The sequence below is a fragment of the Sminthopsis crassicaudata genome, chromosome 3 (assembly GCF_048593235.1).
Source record: "Sminthopsis crassicaudata isolate SCR6 chromosome 3, ASM4859323v1, whole genome shotgun sequence".
In the NCBI taxonomy this organism is placed as follows: domain Eukaryota; kingdom Metazoa; phylum Chordata; class Mammalia; order Dasyuromorphia; family Dasyuridae; genus Sminthopsis; species Sminthopsis crassicaudata.
Window position 1 is genome coordinate 634,653,059 of NC_133619.1, and position 17,099 is coordinate 634,670,157.

At 46.4% G+C, this 17,099-nt stretch overlaps 1 protein-coding gene across 1 annotated transcript; it reads left to right on the top strand.

The window, feature by feature from the left end:
* The first annotated feature begins 2,057 nt into the window (after nt 1-2,057).
* On the top strand, nt 2,058-7,060 carry FNDC10 (fibronectin type III domain containing 10). Its single transcript, XM_074306564.1, has one exon. The coding sequence runs from the start codon at nt 2,502-2,504 to the stop codon at nt 3,267-3,269; it is 768 nt and encodes a 255-aa protein (XP_074162665.1). The 5' UTR covers nt 2,058-2,501; the 3' UTR covers nt 3,270-7,060.
* The last annotated feature ends 10,039 nt before the right edge of the window (nt 7,061-17,099 follow it).

Sequence of the window (17,099 nt, forward strand, 5' to 3'; positions counted from 1 at the left end):
CTCAGATCCTTCCCAGAGATGTGACCTTGGACAAATCAGTTCATCTCTCTCTGTGCCTCAGTTTCCTCATCTGTCAAATGGGGACGAAGCAACTTGCCCTCTCTGGCTCACAGAAGTGATAAAATAATGTGTATAAAGCTGTTTAGTTTGCCTTAAAGCCCAGCTCCCGTGACCAGGTCACTTTCTATCTCCAAAGTCTGCCTTGTGCAGGTGATCTTCAGATCTGAGAGGCACTCCCTCCTCATCTCCAACTCTTACAAATCCTAGTTTCCTTCAAGGTTCAATTCAACATAGCCCTGGACAAGAGGCTTCTCTCCCACCCATTTGCAGCTAGTCTTCCCCTCCTTCCCTTCCTCCTTTATGTTCTGTATCCATTTAAGTTTGTACATGTTATTTCTCCTTATATAATATAAGCTTCCAGAGGGCAAGATTTCATAAAAGCCCTTTAGACAATTCTCTGTTTCAACAAGTATTTATTAAGCACCTATGTGCCAGGCACTGTGCTAAGCTCAGGAGATAAAAAGAAAGGTAAGGAGGGGAAAAAAGTCACCCACATTCTGATCTTTGCTCTTAAGGATTTAACAGGCTAATAGGGCGGAGGGAAGGAGATGTGCAAATAGTATGGAGAGACAAGATAAATTGGATATAATTTCTGGGGGAAGTCATTAGCATCAAGAGAGAGGGAGAGAGGGAGAATTTCTTCACTTTTTATAAACAAGAAAAGCCCAAGTCCAGTCCCCATGCCTAGTCTCAGGACTCAGACCCTGGTAGGCCCCTAATAAATAAATATAGTCAATTATTCTCCATCATTTTACCAAAGGAAAGCATACTTTAAAACATCAGGACTCTCCCTACAATTGTCAAGCTTTCCAAGGAGGGAGGGGAGAGACAGAATGAGAGACACACGGAGAGAATGAGAGAGACAGAGATACAGAAACAAGAGAATCAGAGAGAGAAATAGAGAATGAGAGACAGGCAGAGACAGAATGAGAGAGACAGAGAGATATAGAGATGGAGAAAGCACACAGGACCTTCCCTACAAAAGGGGGAGGGGGAGACATAGAATGAGATACAGAGAGAAACAGAGACAGAGAGATACAGAAACAAGAGAATCAGAGACAGACAGAATGAGAGACACACGGAGAGAATGAGAGACAGAGATACAGAAACAAGAGAATCAGAGACAGACAGAATGAGAGACACACCAAGAGAATGAGAGAGACAGAGAGATACAGAAACAGAGAATGAGAGATACACATAGAGAGAAATAGAGAATGAGAGACAGGCAGAGACAGAATGAGAGAGACAGAGAGATATAGAGACGGAGAAAGCACACTTTAAAACATCAGGACCTTCCCTACAAAAGGGGGGAGGGGGAGACAGAGAATGAGATACAGAGAGAAACAGAGACAGAGAGATACAGAAACAAGAGAATCAGAGACAGACAGAATGAGAGACACACCAAGAGAATGAGAGAGACAGAGAGATACAGAAACAGAGAATGACAGACAGATAGAATGAGAGATACACATAGAGAGAAATAGAGAATGAGAGACAGGCAGAGACAGAATGAGAGAGACAGAGAGATATAGAGACGGAGAAAGCACACTTTAAAACATCAGGACCTTCCCTACAAAAGGGGGGAGGGGGAGACAGAGAATGAGATACAGAGAGAAACAGAGACAGAGAGACAGAGAAGAGAATGAGAGAGACAGTGAGAAATAGACTCGCAGAGAGAAACAGAGACAGACAGAGAGCGCTCTTAGGCAGGGGAGACCGCAGCCCCCTCCCGAGCGGTCCCTTTCCACGTCTTTCTCTTCTCCCGGTCCTCGGGGGCAGGGCGACGAGGAGGCGAGGGTTAATGGAGGCTCCGCCCCCGCCGCGGCGGCGCGGCTCGGGATCCCGCACTGGGCGCTGGCGGGGGCGGGGAAGGCCGGCGATGGGAAAGGAGAGGAGAAAAGGGGAGACTAAGGGAGGGAGAAGAGACTAGCGGAAGGGGGAGAAGACGAGAGGGGAGGGGGAGGGGAAGGAAGTAGGGAGGAGGGAAGGGTGGGGAGGGGGCGTTCGTCGGGCTCCGCGGTCTGCCCGCCCGCCTAGCCAACGCGCCTGCCTCCCAGCTCTGGCGGTGGCGCCGGGGGGGCGGAGACGCGAGGAGGAGGGAGCCGGCCGGCCGCCGCAGCCGCAGCGAGCCGAGCGGAGCGCGGGGAGAGCCAGAGCAGCACTCCGCTGCGGATGCAGGACCGCGGGAGCCGGGGCGCAGCCTGAGCCGAGCCCCCCCCGCCCCCAGCCCCCGCCCTCCCGCCTGGGAGATGCCCGGGGGGCGCGGAAGCTGCTGCTGCTGCGGACTTCGGCCCGGGGACCGGCGTTGCAGCGGCTGCCCGAGCCCCAGCGCCGGCCGTCGCTTTCACCGCCGCCGCCACCGCCACCCTCGTGACCTTGGGCCAGGGCGCGAGGCGCCGCCGCCCCGGGGGTCCCCCGCCCCGCGCTGAGCCCCGGCCGCGATGAGCGCGCCCCGCCGGCCGGTGCCTCGGCCCTGGCTGCCGCCGCTGCTGCTGCTGCTGCTGCTGCTGCTGGCTCCGCGCCCCCGCGTCCGCGGCGACCCCGTGCCCCCGGTGCCCCCGCCGCCCAGCCCGGAGCCCGAGGCGGAGCCCGGGCCGGACCCCCCGTGGTGCCCCTACAAGGTGCTGAGCGAGGGCCAGGAGGCGGGCAGCGGCCGGCTGTGCTTCCGCAGCCCGGAGCCCGATTTCCGCTGCCAGCAGCGCCTGTGCAAGGCGTACCGCTCGGCGGGGCGCACGCTGGTGGCCAACGTGCTCCGCAACAGCAGCGTTCTGCTGCAGTGGCGCCCGCCGCCCGCCGCGCCGGCCCGCGAGCTGCGCGGCTTCGCGCTCAACTGCTCCTGGGACGGCAGCTACACCCGCTTCCAGTGCGACCGCGTGCAGCTCGGCGCCTCCTGTCGCGACTACCTGGTCCCCGACGTGCACGACAGCGTGCGCTACCGCCTGTGCCTGCAGCCGCTGCTGCGCCGGCCGCGGCGGGAGCCCTCCCCCCCGGGCGCCCCGCCGGCCCCGACGCCGCCGCCGCCGCCGCCCGCCGAGTGCGTGGAGTTCGCGGCCGAGCCGGCCGGCATGAGGGACATCGTCATCGCCATGACGGCCGTCGGGGGCTCCATCTGCGTCATGCTGGTGATCATCTGCCTGCTGGTGGCCTACATCACCGAGAACCTCATGCACCCCGCCTTCGGGCGCCCCAGGGGCCGGCGGCAGCCCTGAAGTGCCGGCCGAGGGGACGGCGAGCCCCGGCCCACACAGCCTGCCGGGCAGGTGGGCGGAGACTGGGATTGTCCTTGGCCCCCGAAGTGGGGGGGAGGGGACTTTGGAACCCTCTGCTCTTCCTCGGACTTAGCCCTGAGGGGCCCTCCTCCGGACTGGACTGGGTGACGGGGGAAGGGGATTCTGGGAGCTGGCCAGGGAAAGCCTGAGGCCCGGAGAGCATTCCGGTTTGGGGGAGGGGAGATGCGTTTGTTTAACCCAGATCAGACCCCTCTTCCTTCCCTCCGATCCCACCTGTCTACCCTGTCTCTGACCCTGCATCCTCCGCTCCAGTTCCCAGAACTGGGGCCAGTGCTTTGGCAAGTGGGAGGCAGACGGTCCCGGGACCGGGAAGGGCTGGCCCCGCCCTTCCTCCCCGCCCCCAGCCCGGGGGGGACACCTGACTGAGGGATCCGGGGCTGAACCGCGTTCAGGAAACTTTGTTAACAACCAACCCTTTCCCCGTTGGCCCTTCCTTTCCTATCAGTGTTCGGTGATTTTGCCTAAATTTCAAACCTGAACTGCAGCTTCCAGGGCTGTGTTTGGGATCGAGGGGAGCCTGGCCCACAGAGGGAGGAGGAGGAGGGCCCCCAACGCCTCCCTGGTATTTTGCAAAGTTAGAGGCCAAATAAGGAGATTTTGGTTCCGTCCAATATGTGAATCGGCCCGGGTTCTTAGGCTGGTCAGCACCAGCACACAGCCCTTCAGTCAGCCCTTGAGACTAGACCTGTGTGTTTATTCCCTCTGAGGCCATCTCCTCCTCTCCCCTCTCCTTCACAACTCACAAACACATTAGAAATATCCCTGCCCGTTCCCATGGTCCCTTTCTCCAAGGTGACTTGTCCGAAGTCTCTCGGCATCATCTCATCCACACCCTCCCACACACCGGCCGGGCAGAACCTCAGGAGGCCCCCTTGGTTAGCCTTTGAGAATCACCACCCCAAGTTCATTTGAATTTTTAAAATTAAAGTTGTGCCATCTGTGGGGGAAGAGAAAAAAAATCCATTGCCTAAAGGGTGGGCTCAGGTAGTCCAATGACATTTCATAAGGAAAGGATTCCCCTCCTGCCTTCTGTGCTAAATCGATTGTGGATCAATTTTGCCCAGAGATTTGGAAGGCCTGTTGAGGGACCCTCCCCAAAGTTCACCATCTTTGAGCCAGGACTGGCTCCCTGCACCTAAAATTGCTTCCCAGGGATAATAAGGAGCAGCTGAGAGGTTGGTCTAGAGCATGTTCCAGGACTGAGAAGGGCAGATGCTTCCTCCCCTCCGGTGGACCTTGGGGAGAAGGGTTTTGCGCAGAAAGCTGCCCCACAACCCACCCAAGTGGTTATTGCCATTCGAAAAGATGAGCCCACGAGCCAGGGAGCAGGAAGGAGAGGCTCACACCAAGTGCCTGTGTGAACCAACTTCTTGTTTGCTGGGGAGAAAGCAGGCCTGAGGAGTGGGAGGATGGACTGAAGGGCTTCTTTGGAGGGGAAGAGCTGGGGGACCAGAAGAGGCTTTTTCTATTTCCTCATCTGGACCACCATCTCCATGGCAGCCTCCTGGATGAGACTAGTGACTTGTCTCCCTAACCCCAACCTAGCCCCTGGGGGGGCTTCAGGAGGAGATTCAGCCCGGCCTTCACCCAGTCCTCCCTCATCCACACCCAGCCTGTAGCGAGCTTGGGCTCTTAGCTGCATCACTCCAATACCTACTATCTCGTGCCTTAGGGTGGAAAGTTTACCCCGTGGAGACCCGCCCATTCGTCCATGTTAGGAGCTGTGTCCATCCATGCTAGGAGCTGTGTTCACCTGTGTTAAGGAGCCAGTTAACCCTGATGGCCTTTGCTTTTGGCTACAGTAAAAGAGCGGTGGCGGATTTGGAGCTGTAGAGTCTGGTTCGAATCCCTTGCCTGCTCCTTGCCATGTTTGGAGGATTCGGTTCCTTCTCTATAGACTGAGAAGAATTAGGGGAGACGACTCCACCTCGGAGGCTCTAGATCTATGATGGAGCTGGCTTTGGCTTCCTGGGACTGGCAGGTTATGCTGTGTGTGTGTGTGTGTGTGTGTGTGTGTGTGTGTGTGTGTGTGTGTGTCTGGTTGCTGCACATTCCTCCTTTCTCACCTCCCTTTTCCCCACACAGATCTTACCTGGTAGAATTGCTGGTATTCCCTTGTTGTCCTATTTCCCCAAACACATATTAACTACACTGTGCTCATCTGCCTTCCGTCCCTGTTCCTGCTTCCCCCCTCCCCCACCATTCCAAAATATGGTGGTCAGCCTTCTGGGCTAAAGTTCCTCTTGGATACATTTTCCCCAGAGGTTTGCGGGCCTGTGGAGAGAGACAGATGGCTTCATCCTGTGTAGCTTTGTGTTTTTCCCTTGCTGCGAGTATCTTGTTACTGATATTTCGCAGCTAAGGATTGGGGCTGGTTGCTAGGGAGGGAGCCCACAGCTCTCCTGGGGCAAGGCCGACTGATCATCTGGACAGTACAGGGGTACTTGAGATCCAGAGAACAGATAGGAGGAAAAGCTCTGGGGACTCTGGGGAAGAGCCAGTTCCCTCATTATTACAGCTTAGGAGAAGCTTTAAATAATTCTTCAGAGGTGGCCAGCTGCCACTGGCTGGATTTAAGGGCTCCATTCTGAGGTTCACTTAGCAGGCTGCAAGTGGACTGGGGACCAGTGAGGGTGTGGGGATTTTCCAAGAAGCTACCTGGGCCCTCAAGTGGTTAAGCAGGGGTGTCCACTTTCCCAACAGTTGCTTCTAGGCCCAAGAGGGACCCAGGAGGCTATGGGTTTTAGCGAAATGGAAGGAAAACATCTGAGAAAGTAATTCTTTTGTCTTTAGGGAGGCAGGACAGGTGAGCTATAGGGATTCTGACTTCTTCCCCATAATCCCTCGGCATCGTTGATAAGCCTTGTCCCTGGACTCAACTTTGGGGGGAAAGTTTTTCACTACTCTCTGCTTCCAAGTGTCTCATACAACTGCTTGGTATAAGCAGCAAGGCTCAAGAGGGATTGGCCACCAGGTCATAAGTCATTGTTGACTGGCCTGTCTAATCCCATTCCCTCTTTCCTCCATTGAAAAGGCTGAAGACTTCAGCATCCTCTCCATCTAGATATCCACTCCCTCTCTCTTCCTTGCTGACTTGCTCTGCCACCCCAGAAGTGGCTACATCATATATTTGTGTAGTGTTTGTTACTGGAAATGAACATTGTTTTCCCATCTGGATCGATGGAAGGAATACTGTTGTGTAAATATTGGGGATGGGGTACTTATTTATTAAGGGATGCCATATTTGGGTTGGTTTGGGAAGACAATTCAGCCCAAAAGAGTTTCCCCCCTTTTCCCTAGCTCCTTCTGAGATGTTCTGTGCCTCACCTTCCCTATCTGTGAAATGGAACTGCCTGCCCTTCCAGGCTGTTGTTAATGGGGAGTGTGAACAAGGATAGCTCCTTTTCTCCCCAACCTTGCTCCCCCAAGAAGCTATGCCTGCCCATCAGTCACCTTGGTATTGGGGTTTACCCCCACTTTTGCTTTGCACCGTGTCCATGTGTCCAGCCTGTCTAGTGTCCATGTATAACTGCAGCCCTCTGACAGAGGAGTGGTTGGGGCGGGGGGAGAAAATATGACTTCCTGGGGGTGGTCTCCCTTCTCTGTGGACAGTGAGGTCTCTCGAGGTTTGCTGGGAGGGGGGAGGAGGTTAGAGGCCCACTGCTCCCGTCCATATTGAGCCAGCCTGCAAATAAACTCGTGTTCTCAGCTCTGAGTGTCAGTTCTAGGTGCGTGTATGTTCTCCTGCGCCCTCCCCGTCCCGCCTCGCCTGCCAACCCAATAGGTCCATTCAGGGAAAGGATCGAGGCCCCTGGGGATCCAGGCTGAAAGCTGGGTTGGGTGCAGGGCCGAGCAGTTCTGCTTGGTGGCAGTGAGGGGGGCTGGGGGAGGACAGACAGCTCAGCGCCTGCTGCAGCTAGAAATAAACCAAACGTCTCTCTAATGACCCATATGAGCATGCTGCAGAAGGAAAGGCGGCAATTAAAGGCTCCCAGAATGGAAGGGGGAGGTGGGTCCCCGGCACCCCACCTGGCCTTCCCACAAAGCTGCAAAGCAAAGCCTGGGGCAGGTCAGGGACGGCCCAGAAATGTGCCTGGCAGGCTGGAGCTCTGTCCTTGGTGCTGAAAGCGTTCTGCGTGCGCTAAGGCTTTCAGCCATGCTTTGTCCTTGCCAACCTTAGCCCCTGACAAGGTGAGGTCAGTTCTTTTCCTTCTCATTATAGTAAATGGGAACAGGTGGGGTCCAGGCCAGAACCATAATAGCAATTTTGGCACAAAAGCACCGAATATGGGCTCAAATTAACTCAATTCCAATTCATCAGAAGGGACCAAAGGAGAACCTGGGACGTTGTCCCGTGAAGGAACACCTTAAAACATGAGTAATGAAAGCTGGGTTGGATTGCTGCTGTAGTGGGAAAGAAGTCCAACATCTGGTCGCTTCGTTTTTTAACCATTTTCTTGTCAATGTGCTAATTCACTAGAGAAAGAATATCTAGGTGCTCTTAGCCTGGATCCAAGCTCCAATCGTTCTACCTTCGTCAGTGCTTCAAGCTCCTAGAGAAGACGGGCTGGCCTCAGGAATTGAAATTTGTCCCCCAACAGAATAGGGAAATTGGGAAGGGGATACGATCAATCAAGGACATCCTTGGCTAATGAATATGCTGTTAGTCATGAGAATTTGGGGTTCAAATCCCACATCTATCCTTTATTACTTTTTTTTACTAATATAATTAGTATTATATACTACTCGTTGACTAGCCTGTCATAATCCTTTTTTATGAGCCTTAATTTTTTTTTTACAAAGTGAAGGTGATCTCCATTGCCCTTTCCTCTCTCTAAAATATTTATTTCTTTCAGGTCTTGTCCTGCTCTGTCAGACTTCCTCTCACCTTTAATTAGGACAACCCTGCAGAAGGGGGGGAAAAAAGCATAATACAGATGGGAGAAAGCAAGAATTTTAATTACCTATGGTCTGGGCTCCTATATTTACTAGCTATGTGAGCAAGGATAAGTTCTTAACTTTACTAAGTGTAGGTTGGACTAAATTATAAGGTCCCTTCAAGCCCTAAATGTCATTTTCTATAGTCTTCTGAAAGAGGGCAGAGACGTAAGAAAGCTGTAAATATGAATAAGAGGGAAAGAGTTTTAACGAAGCAGAATTCAGGAATAAGAAAGAAAAGGCAGAGAAATGAACAGCTTCTTTGTTCCAAAACCTCATAGGATTAAAGCTTCAGAGCTAGAAAGGACCAGAGAGGTCATTAAATCCAAACCCCCACCTCATTTGAGAGAATCAGTAGCAGCCACTAAGACTTAAAAAGATGAATCCATTCCAGGCCCCAAACACAGGTGCCATGATGGGGTCAAGCTGGGATCTACCCCCCAGTTACACTCTGGCTCTCTTCTTTTTTTCCTGATCCTTCAGCTTAAGGGCCCAGCCAGGCAGGGGAATTACTCATCCCTGGCAAGTGGCACATAAATTACAAGGGTTGGAGGGAGGAAGGAGAGCAGAAGAAAGACTGACATTTTCAGGGCAGTCTGGCTTTCTGCCCAGATGATTAGGGAATGGTCCAAAATCAGCAGATGTGGCTGGGATGGGGGTGGGGGATGGGCTGAGGTGGGCCTGGCTTAGTTTCAATATCACCTAGTCCCAGGGTAAAGAAAGGAGGAGGAGAGAGAGGAGAGAAACACAGGGTAGGCGTTAAATAAATGCTTAAACGAATTAAGCACCAGATTGGTTTGTACTGCACCCACTGACCAATCTACAAATATTCGTTAGGTACCTAGTATATACCAGGAATGGTGCTAGATACCAAAAATGGGCAGGCAAGTAAAAACAACTATGAAGCCCTGGGGATACAAAGGCAAGCAGAAACAGTCTCTAAAGAAAGGTTCGGTAATATCAGTTTCTGTCCTCAAAAAATTTACATCCTATCAGGGGTGACAAATATAGAATAATAATAGCACTTTAGTGTTTACAAGACACCTTAGGTTTATTCTCATTTTACCTTTAAAACAGCCCTGTGGGATAAGTGTTGTTATTGTCCCCACTTTATAGATGAAGAAACTGAGGCTGAGTAATTATGACTTGACAATGATTAGATAGCTAGGAAGTATCTAAGGTAGGATTTGAACCCACATAGTCCTGACTTCAAACTTAGAAATTCTTTCCAATACAAGACATTGCTTCAATGTATTTGCTCTGAGGCAAACAGGGCTAAGTAATTTGCCCAGGCCTGACTCCAGGCACAACAATCTATGTACTATAATGTATTTCAGGGGTGTGCTGATAAATGTTTAACAATTGGGGAGTGGGAGTGAGTGGGTAGGCAAACTGTTTGCAGGACACACTTTTGAATTTAATCTTCCTCTTAATTTTTTTGTTCTCCATCACTTTCTTTAGGCTCCACAATAAACAAAACAATAAATCAAGCTGAGATTTGTAGAAATCTGATTTCTGCAGCACTGACAATTTTAACAATGGGCTCTCAAAATGCATAGGAGCAGGCTCCAGCCCAGCCTAGATAGAGGAGAGATATAAGGCAGAAAGTGACACTTGATTCTTCAATCTTCCTTCTTAAACCCCATTTTCCTTGAGCATATTTACCCTGGACTGAAACTGGTAGACGGTAAGGGCATTCCTCCCACTATCTCCACTGACTTACAGGACAAATTACACTCTTTTTGTCCCTTTCCCTCCTTCCCTCCCTCCATCCTTTCCTTTCTCTCCTTCTCTCTCTCTCTCTCTCTCTCTCTCTCTCTCTCTCTCTCTCTCTCTCTCTCTCTCTCTCTCTCTCTCTCTCTCTCTCTCTCCCCCTCCCTCTGTATATGTACATGTATAACACACAGACACTATATAATGTATAGCTTTCCCTTTTAACTTTTAAAGTGTTACAAAATACAATTTTTATTATGAGCTATTGTTCCTCTTTCCCCCTTAATACATATTTTATTTTTCCCCAATTATGTTAAAATTTTTTATTTGTTTTTTTTTATTATTTTTAAGAGTTCCCAATTCTTTCCCTCCCTTCCTCCCTTTCCCTTTCCCTGAGTTGGTAAGCAATCAGACATAACTCATACTTGAGCAATCATGTAAAACATTTCCATATTAGTCATTTTGTACAATAAGACTTGAATAAAAGAAAAAGAAAGTGAAAATAGCATGCTTCAATGTCAGTTCTCTCTCAGGACACAGGTAGTATACCCCATCTTTAGTCCTTTGGGATTGTCTTAGATCATTGTATTGCTAAGAACAGCTAAATCATTCACAGTTGATCAATGTTGCTGTTACTGTGTACAACGTACTCCTGGTTCTGCTCACTTTACTTTGCATCAGTTTATGTGAGCCTTTCAAGGTTTTTCTGAAATCACCTTGCTTGACATTTCTTACAGTACAATAATATTCCATCACAATCATATACTACGGCTTATTTAGCCAATTCCCAATTGATGGACATCCCTTTGATTTCCAATTCTTAGCCACAACAAAAAGTACTTATCTTCTTTTGATCTGAATTTGTTCACTAGGTCTTCTAATAAAATGGAAGAGATTGTTTTTATTGCACCTCATTAATAAGGTTCATTTCAACTGAACAAGAATTTCTTGAGCATCTACTCCTTGCCTGGAACTTTGGAGTCAAAGATAAAGTTGAAACATTTCTTGCCTTCAGGGTTATATTCAGAAGAGCACAGAGATAAGTAAATATAAAGTATTTTCAGGATCAGGATAAGATGAGCACTGTCACCTGGGGAAATCACTACACCAGTCAAGAAGTATTTGTTTAGCTCCTGGATTAAGAGTTGGGGTGGTTAGGGGCAGCTAGGTGGCGAAGTGAGTGGAGCACCAGCCCTAAAGTGAGGAGAACCTCAGTTCAAATGTGACCCCAGATACTTAACACTTCCCAGCTGTGTGTCCCTGGACAAGTCACTTAACCTCAATTGCCTCAGGAGAGAGAGAGAGAGAGAGAGAGAGAGAGAGAGAGAGAGAGAGAGAGAGAGAGAGAGAGAGAGAGAGAGACAGAGAGAGAGAGATAAGAGACAAAGACAGAGAGACAGAGAGACAGAGATAGGGTGGGTAAGGAAGACAAAAAATGCAAATTGCTTCCTCCTGCATTCGCTGAGTAAATAAAATCTATAGATTTTATTTAGATATATATAGACTAGATACAAGATAGTTGAGTACTAGAAGTTGAGTTCAGGAGAGGCTTCATGTAGTAAATGGCACCTGAGTCAAGCACTGAAGAAATAAAGGAGGAGGTAAGGAGGGGATGCCTTCCAAGCAGAAGAGTCATTGAAAGCCATAGAGATGGATGGAGTCATGTATGAGAAACAGCAAGAAGCACTGTTTGGTTGCACCATAGAGCACAGGAAAAAAAGAGTATATATTTCTAGTGAGGTTGGAAAGGTAGGTTGGGGCCAGCTAGAGAGGGATTTGAAAAGTCAAAACAAAGACATTTTATGTTTTATGCTTGAGGATGATACAGGGCCATTGTAATATACTGAATAGGAAAATGAGCTAGGCAAACCTTAAAGGAAATTATTATGGCAGCTCTGTGGATAACAGATCAGAGGGGAAAGAGATAAAGCAGGGAGACCAATTAAAAGGCCATTATAACAGATCGTCAGGTTTTTCAATGTATTGATTACTTTTGCTAGCCTGAACTAAGTAGTGCTTATGTGAATGGTGAGAAGTAATTGGATGTAAGAAATATTGTGAAGATAGAAATGCAAGATTTGGCAGCTGAACGGATACAGATTAAGAGACAGAGATAAGTCAGGTTTGCAACTGGGATTGCAAACCCAGGAGACCAAAAGGAATATAGTGCCTTCGATCAAAAGAGGAAGATGCAAAAGAGGGGAAAGTTTTAGGAAAAAGACAATGAATTCTGAATTCTGTTTTAAACATGTTGAGTTTGAGATGTCCACAGGACATCCATGGTAGGAATGGACCTCAGGAAAGAGACTAAGGAATTAAGAGAAGGCTTTTTTGAGAAGGGTGTGGCACTTGAAGGGAAATGGAGATTCCAAAAGATGGATGTGGAGAGACCGAGAGACAGAGGCAAAGGGAAACAAAGAAAGAGCAAAGAAAGCTACAGAGACAGATCCAGGCCTAAAAAGGCAGAGGAAGAAAGAGTCAGAGATGGAGAGAGAGCCAAAGAAAGAGGGGGGAAAGAGAGATAGAGATAGATAGACAGACAGACAGACAGACAGAGAGAGACAGAGGCAGACAGAGAGATACAGAGCCAGAGAGACAGAGAGAGAAGTGAGAGAAAATTCCACATTGTGAATAGTGAATATTTAACACAGAAGCTAGGTTATTAGCTCATTACTTTTACTTAGGTTTCTTATCGAAAGCAATGAACAGATTTGCTTTTGAATCCCGAGAACTTTTTTCAAGGGACTGGAAGACATGTATCTACTAACAAATAGATGTATATACAAGCTAATATAAATGTATACATACATATAAAATGTGTGACCACATACTCTGTGTGTGTGTGTGTGTGTGTTGGTATTTATTGCTGTGCAGTTCAAATGACACAGTCATTGTAAAGCACCTGGCATATAGTAAGCATTATATAAATGTTGTTGTTGCTGTTGAGTTCTGTTCAACTCTTCATGTGGACCATAGCATGCGGACCAATGTTGTTCATGAGTTTTCTTGGCCTGGTTTGCCATTTCCTTCTCCAGTAGATTAAAGCAAACAGGTCAAGTGACTTGTCTAGGCTCACACAGCTAGTAAATATCTGAGGCTGGATTTGAACTCAGGCATTCCTGACTCCAGGCCCAGTACTCTATCCACTGAACCACCTTGCTGCTTTCGACGTACATATTAGCAATTATAAGTATTTATCAAAAGTTTTAGTGCAACTTTAAGCTTTAATAGCATTTTTTTAGATTAACAAACTTTAATGGCTTAAAATTGCACTAAGACTTTTGAGATACCTTATATAACACTTTACAATGTGCAAAGTATTTTGTATACATTATATAATTTGGTTTTCACAACCACCCTATCAATCACTATTTTACAGATGAAGAAACTGAGGCTGAGAGAATATATCACAAACCCATTTAGTTTATTCAATATATTCCAACCATTTCAAGAATTATATATTATCAAAAGGGCATTACATTACAAAATGAGCAGTACCAATTAATCCCCTTGAAATTACTTTACATTTGTAGTGTATAAATTTTGTGCATGTGGTTATTCATGTTGTCATTTTTTTCATTAAAATTAGAGCTCCTTATGGAGAGAGACCATGTTTTTACCTCTTTTTTTTCTTTCTTTTGTATCCCAAATGCTTAGTAGGGGGGTATAAGATGTGTTCAAGAAAGACAGTACCTCTGGAATGAGGGCTGCTGAGCTTTTTCAGGGTTTCTTTCCATCTTCAATGTCCACTTGATCCACCTAACTTTCACCTCTGGGCTCAAGAAGCTGTAGCAGGTGCAGCAGCCACTCCCAGCAGAGGTTGTGGGTAACCAAGGGGTCTCAAACCCTATGATGAGTGTATACCCCAAGCATGTGAAGCCTTCTCCTAGTGGAAAGGACAGAGGAGAACAATTTGTTCCAACAGTCATGAAGGCAGGCGTAACATGTGTTGTGGAGTGCTTAGAGCTTGGTTGGATATCAAAGATGCATCTTGAACCAACACCAGTCATCTTGGCTCTGTCCAGCCACTGACTGGACAGTGATAACTCTGGAAAAGAAAGTGAAACAAACAACTTTGTTTAACTCTCCCTTACTTAAATCCAAATAGCAAACAAATCAGAAGGTATCCCCAGTACCATTTTATGATTTCTACCTCTCTCAAAGCTCTGTGACTTCAGGCAAATGATGGAGCAGCAGGTGAGCATGCCCTGGGAGTTGTAATCACAGCCCTGCACACAGGCAGCCCAGGCCATTCTCTTTCTGGAAGCAGCATTGGGATTCAGCAGGCCTGAGTGCCTAAGCAGCCTTTTAAGGATTGCATTGCTCATCCCTCGTGGGAAGAAGGGGCTAGAAAAGATGTCCTAAAAATTGTCTGCTTAACTAATCCTGGCCTGATTACTGCAGCATGCAGAGAATCCCACCCTGTGGTGGAGAGACAACAAATGTGCAACAACTTTGCAAAGCTGATATCTCTCAGCCCTGAGTACATGGAATGAGTATATACTTATAGACGACACAAAATCCAAGAGGCCTGAAGGTGAACAGCTTCTGTTGCTCCAAGAGCTCAGCAGGTCACATACAAATAGTAGCCCTGAGTAAAACGAGGCTGGAAAATAAAGGCCAGCCTACTAAAGTAGGAGCTGCATACATGGTTTTTTTTGGAGTAGCTGCAGTGAAGGAGAGCACTACGAAGCTGGATTTTTTGGAAGATTTTTTTGAGTTTTCTCAGTCAAAATAAGTCTAGTTGTATGTCTACCAAAAGGGGTGAGTAACAAGCTCATAATGATGAGATTGCCACTTCAGGAAAATGCCCTGCAATCGTCATCAGTGTCTATGCTTCCACCATGACAAACCCTGATGAAGTCAAAGAAAAATTTTATGAAGACCTGAACATCTTTAGCATCGATGTGCCAAAAGAGTACAAGTTTAGGTGACTTTAATGGTAGAGTGGGTTTGGACGACATGACAGGCAGTTGTTAGGAAGAATGAAGTTGGAAACAATGGTAGCAATGGTCAATCACTTGTGCATCTCATGAATTTTTCATCACCAACGCTGTCTTCTGTTTACCTAAATGCAATAAAATTTCATGGATGTACCTTTGTAGCAAACATTGGCATTTAATAGATAATGTAATATATATAAGGAGAAGATATAATATAATACAATATAATATAACATAACATAACATAACAAAACATAACATAACATAACATAACATAACATAACATAACATAACATAACATAACATAACATAATATAATATAATATAATATAATATAATAAATATAATATAATATAATACAATACAATATAATATAACATAACATAATATAATATAATATAATATAATATAATATAATATAATATAATATAATATAATATAATATAATATAATATAATATAATATAATATAATATAATATAATATGATATAAATAAGGAGAAGAAATGGACAGGATGTGAGAATAATGAAGGCAATGTGTGGCGCAGAATACTGGACTGAGCAGAGATTTATTCTCTCCAAGCTCAATATTCACATTAAAGAAAACCAGAGGCCTCAGACTACCAGAAGATTTTAATGTCAATAGATTAGAACACTTCTCTGAGTAAGAACAATTTGTTGCTAACTTGGAGGAAAAGTTGAGCCAATGCGCAATTGGTAATAGTGGAGTAGAAAGGGAAGGGCCACTTTGAGAAATTCGGTGTACAGCACTGCAGTTGTTCATCTAGGTCAGAACACTCACAAACATTAAGCCTGGCTTGACAAAGATGATGAAGAAATTCAGAAGCTGCTAAATGGAAAAACAAGAACTTTGACAAAGTGAACCAGCAGGACATTTCATCTCTAAGAAAGCAGCATTTAATTTCATCAAAAGTGAAGTACAAATAAAGCTTAGAGAGATGGAAGATTCTTGGTTCAGTAAGAAGGCAGATGAAATGCAGTTTTATGTTGATAGTAACGATCCAAAGAGTCTTTAGGATTCCCTGAAGGCTGTTTATGGGCCAAAGATCTATGGTGCATTTTAACTACTCAGTGCTGATGGAGCCACATTGATTACTGATAAAGACATGATCCTAAAGACATGGGCTGAGCATTTCCATAGTGTTTTTAATAGACCATCATCCATCAATGCTGAAGCCACTGACGTTCCCTCAGATTGAAATCAATCCCTCCCTAGCTGAAGAGCCAACTGAAGAGGTTTCGAATGCCATTAGGCTCCTTTCATGTGGCAGAGTACCTGGGGCTGCTTCTATTCCAGCTGAGATTGACCTAGTTGGGGGTGGGTGGGTGATCCATTGCTCAATTGAAAAGTGACGGAAATTTTCTGGATTATATGTCTAGAGGAGGTTATCCCCCAGGAGTTCGAGGATGCCTCCATTGTCCATCTCTATAAAGGGAAAAGGACCTGTGACAATCAGGTGGGGGTGTTTTAGGCATTTTTCTTTTAGGCATTGTTAGCAAGATTCTTGCCAGAATCCTTCTTAACAAGCTGATTTTTCACCTGGAAAATGCTCATCTATCTACCTGAGAGCCAGTATGGTTTGAGAAAGGGCCAAGGAACAGTCAATATGATGGTTGCTTTTGAGCAACCCCAGAAGAAAAACCAGGAGCAGAATGCAAGTCTGTACAGTTTGTTGATTTCACCAAGGTTTTTGATACTGTCAGTTGAGAGGGCTTATGGAAAATTATATCAAAGTTTGGTTGTCCAGAGAAGTTCATCAAAGCATCATTTTGTTTTCTTTCTCATTTTATTCCTTTTTGCTCTGAATTTTTTTTTTATGCAGCACGATACTTGTGATAATATGTATAGAAGAATTGCACATATTTAACATATATTGGATTACTTGCTGTCTGAAGGGGAAGGAAAGGAGAAAAAATTTGGAACATAGGATTTTGCTAGGGTGAATGTTAAAAATTATCCATGCATATATTTTGAAAAAAAAAAGCTTTAAATATTTATTATCAAAGGATTATAGATTTATAGTTGGAAGGGACCTCAGGTTATCTAGTCTAACCTCTTCATTTGACATATATAGAAAATAAAATCCAGAGATTTTAAGTGGCTTGTGTTTCCTCTGGTAATAATAATGATGTTA

What these genes read in the sequence shown, in the direction of transcription:
- FNDC10 (XM_074306564.1), top strand. Translation starts at nt 2,502, where the DNA reads ATGAGCGCGCCCCGCCGGCCGGTGCCTCGGCCCTGGCTGCCGCCGCTG.